At 36.6% G+C, this 13,121-nt stretch overlaps 1 protein-coding gene across 1 annotated transcript; it reads right to left on the bottom strand.

The window, feature by feature from the left end:
* Nucleotides 1–1,284: 1,284 nt before the first annotated feature.
* LOC110794865 (calcium-dependent protein kinase 13) lies at nt 1,285–9,807 on the bottom strand. The gene is made up of 7 exons (XM_021999832.2): nt 8,906–9,807; nt 7,541–7,684; nt 7,160–7,312; nt 3,619–3,734; nt 3,364–3,531; nt 1,781–2,011; nt 1,285–1,693 (listed from the first exon to the last, which is right to left on the bottom strand). The coding sequence occupies exons 1-7, from the start codon at nt 9,540–9,542 to the stop codon at nt 1,544–1,546; spliced, it is 1,599 nt and encodes a 532-aa protein (XP_021855524.1). The 5' UTR covers nt 9,543–9,807; the 3' UTR covers nt 1,285–1,543.
* Between the last annotated feature and the right edge of the window lie 3,314 nt (nt 9,808–13,121).

The raw sequence follows: 13,121 nt of genomic DNA, 5'->3' as shown, positions 1-13,121 counted from the left end.
TCCAAGTTTCTTAAAATTTGTTAGATAATCAAATTGTAGATATTACAATAATACACAGTACACCTTTTCACATTTCCCCTTTACATGTGAGCAAAAAAACGTGAGAGGGACCATCAATGATGAATGGATATAAAAATACCCTTGAGTGCACGGTGCACATAATAATTTTCACAGGCTTTTGTTTAGTTGAGCTCCATTTTTCTAATTAGTCAATTATGTGCTCGGTGCTCCTTTATTCTAATATGTTACTCCCTCCCTAATTTAATACAATAAAGTAGTCCATTTAATAAAATACAGAGGAAGTACTCCATTTGTACAAGTATAAGAATACAACGGTGTATACTGTATTTTATCAAATCCTGAAGTAGTACTCCACGGAAATCTCAAACACCTTGGACCTACGACCCCAATACCTCAAGTTCCAAAGAAACTGTCAAACAAAGATGTAGCGTGCGAGTAGCTAGACAACTTGGTTCAACCATATAATTGGGTTCCCTGTGCATTCTTATGATTATGCACCTTAAACTTAAGGGTTGTCCCAGATTTAGGGTCACTTTGAAGGTTAAGGGTCTCCAAAGAGGACAGCTCGACAACATTGTTGAGAAAAGGATGTCTAGCCTGCTAAACCGGGCGGGTTGACCCGTGCGGGGTTCCAACCCGGTAGCACACTTCATCTTACCTTCAAAAAAAAAAAAAAGTAGACATACAGAAACAGTTGTCTTTGGTATCAGCCAGGCTGTAGAAGCATTTTAGAGGCAGCATTAGCCATGAAGTAGTCTGGTTGTTCAACCGCACGCGAGCACATAGTTTCATCAGCAGTAGCAGAAAATGATATTCTTTCCAAGCAATTAATTAAGGTAATATAGAAGACTACTAGTGTATTATAAAAGGGAAATTAGTTGCTACAAAATTTACATTGGGTAATTGGTTAGCTTTGTTTGTAATCCAGATTGTTTATGACTTTAAATTTATGAATTCATGTTTTGTTATAAAATTTCCCAACCCCCTTTTTTTCTGTTCAAAGTACCTTACAAATGTTAATTTCCCTAACAGATAATTAAATATTTCACAAGGGAAATGTCTATTCCCACTACTTTTTAATTTAGTAAAAACAAAACTTAAGTGGGTATGAACTATGGAGTTATAGACAATAGTGGAGTGGGAATAGACATTCCCTACAAGTTCAGGCGGAATAGGATAACGCTTCCAGGAGATAAGAATAAAGAAGAGAGAAGAGGATAAAACCCTGATATTCTCTTCACCAGAAACGATTACGCATTGGTGTAGCAGCAATAAGAGGAACAATCATACATTCACCAACCTAAGGCCAAATAGGCAGTCTTTTCATTAATATTTGACAAGAGATTTTACAAACATACCTCTGATTTGACCCTTGCAAGCTAGAAAAACACTACTCAATCCAATCAGCACTAGCAGCCCCCCAAAAATCAATGACATGATTAAAGAAAACAAGTCCAAATATATGCAAAATTACCAAGTAATAGGCGTGTAGGAGGGGTCAAACACAAACCTAAAACTGTTATCACTCCGCCCCCAATTTCAATGAACCATCCTTCAAAAGCTTCATGCTTAGGTTGTTAAATCTACCTCTTGAATAATGCCGAGAGGCCTTTCTCCAATCAGTACCAGTTTTCATCATTGCAGCAAACTCATCAAAGCTTATTTTTCCGTCCTGGCAAAAATGAATCATATATTAGGTACTGTATTTTGAATCTGTCATTGGAAATGCAATAAAATAATCAGTCAGAAAGGTCTTTACCTTGTCTGTGTCAACCTCCTGGAAGATGTCATTGGCAACATTAGTGCAATCCTCGACTCCATCTTCCATCAAGGCATTTTGAAGCTCTTCTGGTTCAATATAACCATTTCCATCCTTGTCAAAGTAGGAGAATGCTTTTCGAAGGTGCTCATCATTGGCCATTCTCTGTAAATGGAGGGAAACAGCAAGGAATTCTCCGTAGTCCAGTGTTCCTTTTCCGAAAGTGTCAACCTACAGCCAATAATATATTGCTCAGAGAACCATTTACCGACTCACACAATACCAAAACTCTTGTCGGACTCACCCTACAAAAAGATTTCAGAGAGAAGGATGGAGATACAGAGATAATTATGGTGAATTGGTGATATGTGATGGTGATGATGACGACGTGACGCAGTTTTTCGCAAAATTTCAGCTTCTTACTGACTATCATTTTAACAATCCATTTCAATGGCCTTGATTATGGTCTATCTTGCTTTCTAACAACTGACTCCAAGTCTCCAACTTGTGTTGTTTTGGGCTTGTCATATTTTCACAGACAAGGCTCTGAGACCTTGAATAGACTCATGATCTATACCATCTTGACTGCGTTAAAAGTTTTAATTCATACTCCTTCCGTCCCTCAAAGATCACCCACTTCCCATAAATGGATGTCCCTTTGAGTTTGCCCCATACCATAAATAGGTATTGGGACCGCTACTTTACTCTCACAAACTTACTTTGGTCCCACCAATTTTCGCTCTCGTCAACTCTACCCAACCAAAACTTGATAAAGCAACTTTTTAAAATGGGGCAATCTTTAAGAGACGGAGGGAGTAGATGGTTAAGACTCCCAGTAACAAGATCTTTACTTAGGAACTAGAGAAAACCAATCAATACTGAAGACAAGAATTGCAGTTGGATCAAGTTGGACAACCACCCTGCTACTAATAAAACTCTTGCCTCAAAGTCCAAGTGTCAACAAACCAATCTTCAGCTGTAATTACTCATTTGCCTAGGCACACACTCCATGACAGATGGAGGAGATGGGAATCGCAGGAACATAAAAGGAGGGAGAAGAGAAATTTGAAGCATATGCTAACATTAACCAAATTTTTAAAGCATACAGCCTAAGCACTGAGAAGTTACAGGGTCTGATTCACCCATAAAACCCCTCCCCCTTCCAAAATACGAAAAAGTACAAATAAAAAGAAAAAGACCAACTTCAACACTCATTCCAACGCTCATTCCATAAAAATTTCCCTAAAACTATCTGGAGGCAAGGATGACGATTGTGGATCCTACAGCTGTTTAGACTAACCACGTAATTACAGAAATATCTATGTCAGCAGAAATCGGCTTGTCCAAATCATATCGCCTCAACTGAGACTTGGAGAGTAAATCAGTCAGTAATGCAAAGGAAAGTTGGACGTGAGAACAAAAAACTAAAATACATGGACACATGGATCATAAAAGAACAAGGTAAGATCATAAGTGAGGACAGATGGGCTTTACGCAACTTTTACCTATTCTGGGGAGGGGAATAGGGGAGGGGGTTGGGGGTTGGGGAATGGAGACATAATTTTGAGATGATGGGTGCTTACAGCTTCTATAAGCAGCTGTACTTCAGACTCTCCAAGCTGGGAGCCATGTTTAAGAAGCCCAGCTTTCAGTTCTTCAACTGAAACAATTCCGTCGTCATCTGTGTCTATCTTTTTAAACATTTCCTTGATATCCTCAACTTCTTCAGCAGACAAGAACTCGGCAATAACCTAGTATAGAGTGCCATTGAAGCTGTCAATTATACAATCAAATTTTAGAAACGAAGAAACCAATTAGTCACAGAAGATAGAACCTACCCTCAAAGCTTTCCTCTTGAATCTGTTCATCATGGAAAACTGCTTGAGCCTTGATTTTACAACATCTCCAAGGGGAACATTTGGAGCCTTTTTGGCATTTAGTACCCATGAATGCTCTGTGAAGCATGGAAACCATGTAAATAAACAGAGGACAACATGCAACCAAGTATCCAACAAATACATACAAGGAACTCATTTCCCAAAGGCAATTAAAAACACAGGCATTAACTTGTAATAAATTGGAAAAGTAAAAAAAGAAAGTATAACTCTCAAAACCTCCATCACGTACTAGCTACTTTCAGAATTGGCCTGTCTTACAAGAAGCAAGCACAGCACTGCTCTCTTTATTTTTTATTGAGGACACTATACAGTTGTTGACACACAAATGCGGTAACGAATAAGGTGTGAGACAACAAATAAATCAACAAAACTGCCTTCTCATTTAGAGATTTACACAAAATTGAAACTACCAGAGAGAAATTAACAAGCCCTCTGTGAAAGAAACTTGACAGAAAAGTCCTCAGCTACCTTACGGATTCATTAATTTGATCTTAACAATTAATATTTCAGCCAGTGTCAGGAGCAAACAACCATTTTTTATGACAGCTGGTGCAAAGCAGCTGGTTCTTGTTCAATCTACCATTGGTGTCAACCTCTCAAGAACAAGCCAAATAGAAAATGGAACCAAAAAAAACTACATTAAGATGTAGAATCTTCAACTTATGTGGTAGTGGTGCACAGGAATCGAAGTAATATGAAACGAGCTTGCAAGCAAGGACTTCAAGTATAGCAAGGTAGATTAACCACCAGAGAGTATAACAGCCTAGTCACTGATGGCAATCACAAGAACCATACCCCACTCTAAAAAAAAGGGGGGCATAGGATTTCTAAGGGAAGACAAGTGCAATATCTAAATTTCAATCATTGTTGTCAGCAAGGATGGTCCACTTGAGTCGACTAGAAGACTATTCATTAATCAACTTTTGTTGTCAACTGAGGTATTAGCTTGTACCAGGTTCTAAAACAGTCTTCTTCAAGAGATTGGTCTATCTTTTTAGTTGCATTTAGGTTAACAAATAGGTTACTTGAATGATGGACATCAAGGCAATTATAAAAATTATTAGGACTGATGTTTGCTATTCTGTCTCCTCCTTGTACTAGCTGCTGTTCTGGTAGTGCCTAATGTAAGTTCTCTCTTGCCTCAGGCGCTTTCATTTACTTCAGGTTTAACAAGAAGGGCTAGTCACCTCGTTGTTGGTTGCTGCAAAGCACCGCCAACATCAGCGGCAAGTTATACTTCACACCTTTTCAATGAAATTTTTTTACTCTGGCAAACCGAATATTGGTTCCCCTAGATTTACTTGTACCTATAATCCAAAACTCAGGTGTTCAGTGCAAACGCCAAAAGCAAACAAGTGATGAACAATCAAATCTACTACAAATAAGTAGATAGACACTCTTCGTGTCCTTCCTCTTTGGTAGATATTACAGCAAGCCAGCTGCCTGATGAGGGCTGACTGTCCGTGTTGGATGAGCAAGATATGTGGTAGTTTAGCGGATGGGGGGAGGTTGCCTCTTCATTCCTTTTTACCGCTTCAATCAACCTTTTGATTGAATAACACACCAAAATCCGCACCCAGGGTTAGTTACTATCGATGGATAAACATTGCCGGAACATCAACTGCAAACAAAGGACGGCTAGGCCCGCTTTCCAAGCATTTATTTATTACCCAACCACAAAGCTGAAAGATCAATGAACTAAGACTACTAGTGCTAAAAAAAATCACCAATAGGCCTAAGTGAGTGGTCTTTCAATATTAGAAGTCAAAAAGCTTGACCACTCTCCATTCCCATAACACAACTGTAGTCTGATTTCAACCTTTCATGTCTCGTACATTAGCAGCTGGATATAACCCTGCAGCAGAATATGTTTCCAGCTGAAGAAGAAAATCAAAAGCATCGCTTGACTAGATTTTTCCAAAATGGGTAGTGCACAGCTAATTGCTCCCTCCACCTCGTGGAACTTGTCGTAGTCATATCTTTGAAAACATTATTCATTCTTGAACAAGACTTCGATAACCTCTTTTGTCGGTAAACTTCACTTTCTTACAAATTAAAAGGTTACAAACTTACAAGAGATAATGGCCCTTAGAGTGGATAAATAGTTTTATGAAGGAATGTAAGCTTCAGAAACATGAACAAATTTTACTATGCCTGTAATCTCTAACTACAGTTTAAGGGCCAATGACATGCAGTAATCTTAAAATATTATCCAGTTAACTGGAAAAAATAATAGATAAATAGTGAGCCTCTCTAACACAACTTCCAGTGAAAAACAAGAGCCTGTGAATGGCCCTTCGATAACCTCTTTTGTCGGTAAACTTCACTTTCTTACAAATTAAAAGGTTACAAACTTACAAGAGATAATGGCCCTTAGAGTGGATAAATAGTTTTATGAAGGAATGTAAGCTTCAGAAACATGAACAAATTTTACTATGCCTGTAATCTCTAACTACAGTTTAAGGGCCAATGACATGCAGTAATCTTAAAATATTATCCAGTTAACTGGAAAAAAGAATAGATAAATAGTGAGCCTCTCTAACACAACTTCCAGTGAAAAACAAGAGCCTGTGAATGCATTAAATAAGCTTGCGAATAGCAACTTGAAACAGATTAAGCATTAAAGATTCCTCCATCATGTGTCTACAATTTTTCTACATTTTTGTTTTGCATACAGCTTTTTAAAGTTATCCAAACTAAGCTTGAAACAATCAGAATCCTATAAGCATAAAGGACAGAAGAACCTCAATATTGTCAATATCCACAAACAGCTAATTTGGATGGACAGAGTTGGTGAGAAGGGAGAGTGAAGGATTCATTTTCCATAGTTTGGATAACAAATTAGTTATCTAGGGAAGAAAAGGTAATGTTTCCTTCACTCTTTAATGAGCAAATTTTGCTCCTTCCCTACCTTCTCCTTGGTGAATCCTTATTCAAAACAAGCTGGAACCAGAACTCTATATAAAGTTTTTCTTTGCAATTTTCCTTCTTTACAAAAATTATAAAATCTTCAACATACTCCTGTTTTTATTGCAGTACTTTCTATTTTGGGACGTTTCACAAATGTTGCAACCATTCTACTTTTGGAAAATATTTACACTATAAGTTACAAGTTTTCCCTCACCCGATGCACTTGTTTATGTGCGTTTCTCTTTCTTCTCTTTTCCAACACATGGTCTTTTGGTAAAAAAAAGTACCCCTTTTGCTTCTTTTTACAACTTCGTGGCATACTATCAACTTCCAAATGTTGCACTAAATTAAGAACAGAGGAAGTATAATCTAAGCTCAGTTTCTAACGAATTTCATAGTGCATCAAGGTGAATTCATGAAAATGGAAGACAACCTTAGGTATAAGTTACACATGCATGGAATGATTTTCAATTTCCAACTAAGATTTAGAGCAGAAAATAATATTGTATACACTTCTAAACAGATAAGCAAGAATGAAAGAAGTGAGAGAAGTACTATATGTGACAATTACCAAGTACTTGTTTTGCTGTTAGTCTTTTCTTTGGGTCAGGTTCAAGCATCTGTCTAACCAAACTCTTAGCACACTCCGAAATGTTAGGCCATGGATCCCGTTTGAAATCTATTGCACCACGTAGAATGGCCTGTGCCACACCTTGCTCAGACTCTGCAAAAATGTTCATGAAGTAAGTCGAGAAAACAAAAAATGGTACCAATGGTAGCAGCATTGTAGAAAGCTCATGATCATAGCTAAAAATGCAGCTTCCAACATGACAGAAATTCATAGTATTTTGAGATAACAAAAAAGCTCACAGGAATTTTGACTTAAAAACTGCAAACTTAATCCAAAAAAGTCGAGATAACAAGGTAGGGAGACGATAACAAAAGGAAATACCTGCCCAAAAAGGAGGAACTCCACACAATAATATATACAGAATAACCCCCGCACTCCATATATCAATTTCAGGACCATAATTTCGCTTGAGCACCTCTGGGGCCATATAATAGGGACTTCCAACAATTTCAGAGAATCGTTCTCCTAAAAGAATAAGACCATTGAGGGAAACGTGGTTAATTTACAGTTAAAAAGCTAAGGCTCACAGCCAAACAACATCAAACAAGAGTTACAGGGATGATCATTCGTAGTTAGAAGGGAACAGGCAGAAAAAACGATGAATGTGTAAATATTTTTAGACATATGATCAGTAGTTGCCTAAATCTAGAGGCTTGTGTAACAATAATGTTTGGTGCAGGCAAGAGTGCAATATAACTTTTAATCGGAATGGTCTGGCAACACAGTATAGAGAACCGTTAGCAACATAGCTCCAGACATGCCCAGAATCCATAAAACATTCAACAAAACCATGCTATAAAGCAACATTTCTGTTGTTTCAACTCACTTTGCACAAATCCTTCATTTTGGCATAACAATATCTAGGTATCTGATGGAGTTTTTTGGCAAGTTAACAAACCATCTTAAGAGGACATACTATGAGTACAGACTACAGAGTAACTGTCGCAATAAAATTTTACTGAAACAATGCAAGAAAAATCCCCTTCATGATGTTCTCAAACACTCGCAAATGGTAGCAAAACCTATTGAATTTTATCAGTATAACAGGAAATATTCTTGAATCTTTTACTAGAAAGCAGTGAACACATTTCTCAACAGAACACCAGTATAAGGCTGAAAAGAACTATATCAATAATTTGAGTTGAAATATAGTGTGATCACACTGATCTATATACTAGTGACAAAGTAATGTAATTTCACAATACATTTAACTCTTCAGGTTCACAAGTTCACAGCGTAACAGCTAGGCCTCCTCTCTACATCGATGGACAAATTCATAAAGAATTGATAACTATGATAGAGGTTCACTAGCCAGTGAAATCTAACATCAGTTACCCATTAAGGAAGATGAGAAACATATATAGCTACTTTGTATTTCGAATCCTGTTATAGTCGCATTACTCGCAAATCCCGCAACCTCTTTCACCTCCACATTCCACATTCCACATATTGGTATTTTTAGTTTCCTACCTAAAGTATTTGGCCTTAACACTTTATACAACATAACAATTAAAGTACCTGTCTTGACTAACGTTGTACTAATTGCAATCAATACCTCGTATTCAGACTCTAACAAAACCAAATTTTCCACTTTAGACTAGTAAATTGAACATAAAACCACAACAGTAAACTACATTGCCAATATTTCGTTAACCAAATAGACTAACACTGTAGTAAAAGATATACCTGGCTGGAAGAAAATGGAGAGACCAAAATCAATAGCCTTCAACGGCGAATTCTCTTTCTTATTAGCAAACAAAAAATTCTCAGGCTTCAAATCTCTATGAATGACACCATGCTTATGACAAAGCTGCACCACCTCAACAATAGTTCTAGTCACAGCTGCCGCAGCTCGTTCCGTGTAATGCCCCCTGGCAACGATCCGGTCGAAAAGCTCGCCACCTTCACACAGCTCCATCACCAAATGCACCGCATTATCATCCTCACAAGCCTCCCTCAAGGTCACAATACTCGAACTCTTCGGCAAGTGCTTCATTATCGCAACCTCCCTCCTCACATCATCAATGTCCACCGCAGTACGCAGCTTCCGCTTCGAAATCGACTTACAAGCGAGCAATTCCCTGGAACCTCGGTCGATACACAAGTAAGTAACCCCGAATTCACCTCGCCCTAGCTCTCTATCAACCAAATACCTATCGTCGATCGACTCTTTGGGGACGTCCGGCAAGACGGTAACTGACGACGAAGAAGACGACTTCTTAGTGGAAGTATGGTGGTTTTTCTCTTTCCTCTTGTTGTCTGATTGCTTCGATTTTACATCCTCCCTTGCAACTGCCGCCGGAGATCTGCAGCAATTCCCCATGGATTTGGGGCCAGATTTGAAGGAATTTCGGAAATGTAGGGGAAATAAACCCTAACCCTAACTCACATTATCAAAATTTAAAGGAAGATGCAAAACCCTAGGAGAGTTGAAGAGGAGAGAGAAAGTGAAGAGCTAGAGAGAGGGGGGGAAGTGTGGGGAAGAGTAGTCTGTCTGTGTAGAGTAGTGTGAAAATGGAGGGGAGAGAGAAAGAGGACTGAAGTGATAGCTAGTGAGATACTGACTGAGGTGGTAACGGTTCAGACTACAGATGCTTTTGCTTTCCCTTTTTTTGAATTTCTATTTTTTACGCCTCGATTTTATTTTATTTTTTATGGGAAAAATAGGGCGGTAGTAAATCGATCCTCGACTAATTAAGTTCAAATTATACCTTAAAAAAAAAAAAAAAATTAAGTTCAAATTATTGTAAAAGATCTCTAGAATATCATCGAAGTTCAAATAAATTCTTGTAAAGAACGAGTCTTTCCTGCACAAAGGGTAAACTTTTTCAATTATGATTAGTTTAATTTTGATACCGGTGCTATTTTAATTATGAGTTACGGAATACTTCATTTTGTATGGTTGTAATGGTGTATGATTTTTCTGTCTAAGTTTTCTATTTCGTCATTCATATACTTCCTCTACTTTTAACTATAACCAATACATCTATATGCGTAAATTTTAAGAGAAAGAATGCATTGGAGGTTTAGAAAGAGACATTCAAAGAGTAAGAAAAATGCCCTGGACTAGAAAATAATAATATAGAAGTCTAAAATCGATCTATATCGGCATGACTCTGGTTTTGAAACCAAATTTACATGTCTGGTCCACTTTTGGTCCAGCATAATCGATTTGGTCCTTTGGTTTTAAAATATCAATTTTTTTTTGTTTGTGTCATGGTGCGATGCAGCAACTTCACAATATTTAATCCATTAACTCAAATGGTTGTCTTATAAGTAAAATAAAGATGGGTCCAATATTTTTTTACATATATACTCCCGATAACTCCAATGATCCAGTTGTTCAATCAATTGGGACCTGTAAAAGCAATAAGTGTAAAGTGAGTAGAAAATAAAGATTAAAAAAAGTAAAGTGAACAATCTAAAAAGAAGTGAACACGAAATGCACAAGTCCCAAAAACAAATTTATAAAATGTTGAAGAGGTTCATGTTCTAATTCTATAGGGTGTATCAATCAACCTTTTTGTTTTCTCAAGTGAATCGGGTTCATGATATGGTGCGTAAAGTAATTGCAAATGCTCTTGGTTTAGTTTCTATGTACCACAAGGCTGGCTATAAGGAGGCCCTCCCACCACGAGGAGTACCCATGCAACTTAGGGCCTGTTTGGTTGATGCTTTCGGGATGGAGTTAGATTCCATCCATTTTATTGTTTGCTTCGACTCTTTTGGTACAAAATCTCATATAAAAGGGGTTCTTATTCCACCTCATTCTCCTAGAATTTCATATCCACCTCTCCCACAAAGATTCAAAATCCATTCCACTATTGATACAAACCCTAACTCACAAGGGAAAAGAGAGAAGCATCAACTTGTTGACGACGCTCACCAATTCAGATCTGGTCGTCGTTGCCAGTCAAACCTTTCGCCAGTCAAATTTTCCTCTTCACCGGCCACCGTCTTTGGTCGAACACCTTTCCTCTTTGTCGGTTGCATGATTCTTGTTGCTTTTTTTGTAGCTAATTAATTCTATCCAAATTGATGAAACTGAGTTTCGATCACTGTTGATTTATTTGACCGCAGAGTACGAGTATGAGATGAAATTGCATTTCGATTTGCTAGTGGAGTATTTAATCGATATAATTTTTTTTTTGATTTGTTACTAGTCGTAGCTGGATTTGCGATTGAATTGCCATTTTTCTTCCTTTGTTCCCCTTTTTGTTTTGCATTTTTAATGCTTGATTTTGTTGTCTTTATATTTATTTTTTTGATTTATTGTACAAATTATTTAAAACTTTCATGTTTAAAATTAATAATCTATTTCAACAGTGAACCAAACATTGTGAATAACTGAATATGATATATTCCATTTCATGATTAAACCAAACAATTTTAGATTGGTATGGGATTTTAAATGCATACCTCTCTGGTATTTGCATACCAATCCATTCCATCTTAATGAAACAAACGACCCCTTAATTATTGATTATATAGTAAATCCCTCAAATGAAAAATAAGCAAGTTATAGATTCGAATTTTACTATCTACTCCATACATCTGACGGCCATGATGCATGACTACCGCTAAATGTTTCTTTTTGAATTTGTTTGATTTCCTCTACGTTTCTAAAGGGTTAAAAACAATTACTTCCTCCGTTTCGGAAATATCGCACCATTTGTTTTTTACACTATTCATACTACGACTTTGGTCATTTCTTGTGATTCGTACGTAAGAAAATTTTAGTCATGTGAGGTCATGTTAGATTCGTATCGATAAATATTTTCTAAATATTAATTTTTTATAATTTTTATTTGCACACGATTTAAGATATTAAGAGTCAAAGTAATTGTTAGAAGAGTAAAAATCAACCATGGTGCGATTTTTCCAGAACAGGGGAAGTATATATTTTTTTTAGGGGAGAGGAGAGTTTGATTGTGTTGGGGTGTGATGTCTACGCCGTCAAGGTGGGGACAAAGGAACTTTGATATTTCTACGTTTTATGGAGATCTTATACCTTTTGAAGGGATTTTTCCCAATTAGTAATGAACAATTGGACATTGCATTTAGACAAAAAAAAAAAGTGTATTTAAAAATATCCGAAATTCACTTAGAGACAAGAGTTGAGACTTCATACTTTGATAGTAGGAGTGGAGTGCATGTAGCCATCATTCCCTTAATCACTAGGGCTTTATCGTTCTTTTCTTTTTCTTATTATATTTTACGGAGTATATGTATTTCTCTCTTTTTTTCAAATTTTATTTTAATTGTATTTTTTTACAATTTATATGCATGTGAGTTAGGTCTTTTTGTTTAGGAGATACCAAGTAATTTGGTGTTTTGGTTTTTCTTTTGGACTTTATTTTTCTTAAATGCACTATTTTTTTTTGTAGATCTTATGTTCTTAGTAGAATTATTTAATTTGCTTTTTATATTTGTAATACATTTTTGTTTTTAAGATAAGAAGAATAATGCATTGATAAGAGCTCATCCGCTTAAGGGTCACTCCTAAATCATTATTATGAGCTATTATAAACCCGGTTTTATATACATTTTGTCACTAATTATAAGATGTTTCACATTTGCAATCTATTATGCTGCTCTATTTACTTCTTTGAAAATATGTTTGTTTTCCCACATGTCAAGCGAGAGGATGAGACTTTTAATATCATTGATGATGGTGTGAAGTTTCAAAGAATAGACATATATTGATATACATACGAAAACTAGACGTGAACTAATTAAAATTTCTCACTTGCATCCAAGAGTAAGACACATCACCTCACATGGAAAAATTCACCGACATCTGCAATGACCATGTGAGTGAAAATTGTACGTGATGAGTTGTATAATCTAGAAGTAGGTGCACCCAGATGCATAACAAATACTAGCTCTATGAATTTATAGT

The sequence above is a fragment of the Spinacia oleracea genome, chromosome 6 (genome assembly GCF_020520425.1).
Source record: "Spinacia oleracea cultivar Varoflay chromosome 6, BTI_SOV_V1, whole genome shotgun sequence".
NCBI classification, from domain to species: domain Eukaryota; kingdom Viridiplantae; phylum Streptophyta; class Magnoliopsida; order Caryophyllales; family Amaranthaceae; genus Spinacia; species Spinacia oleracea.
Note: the sequence above shows the minus strand (reverse complement) of the source record. Positions and strands in the feature narration are given on the sequence as shown.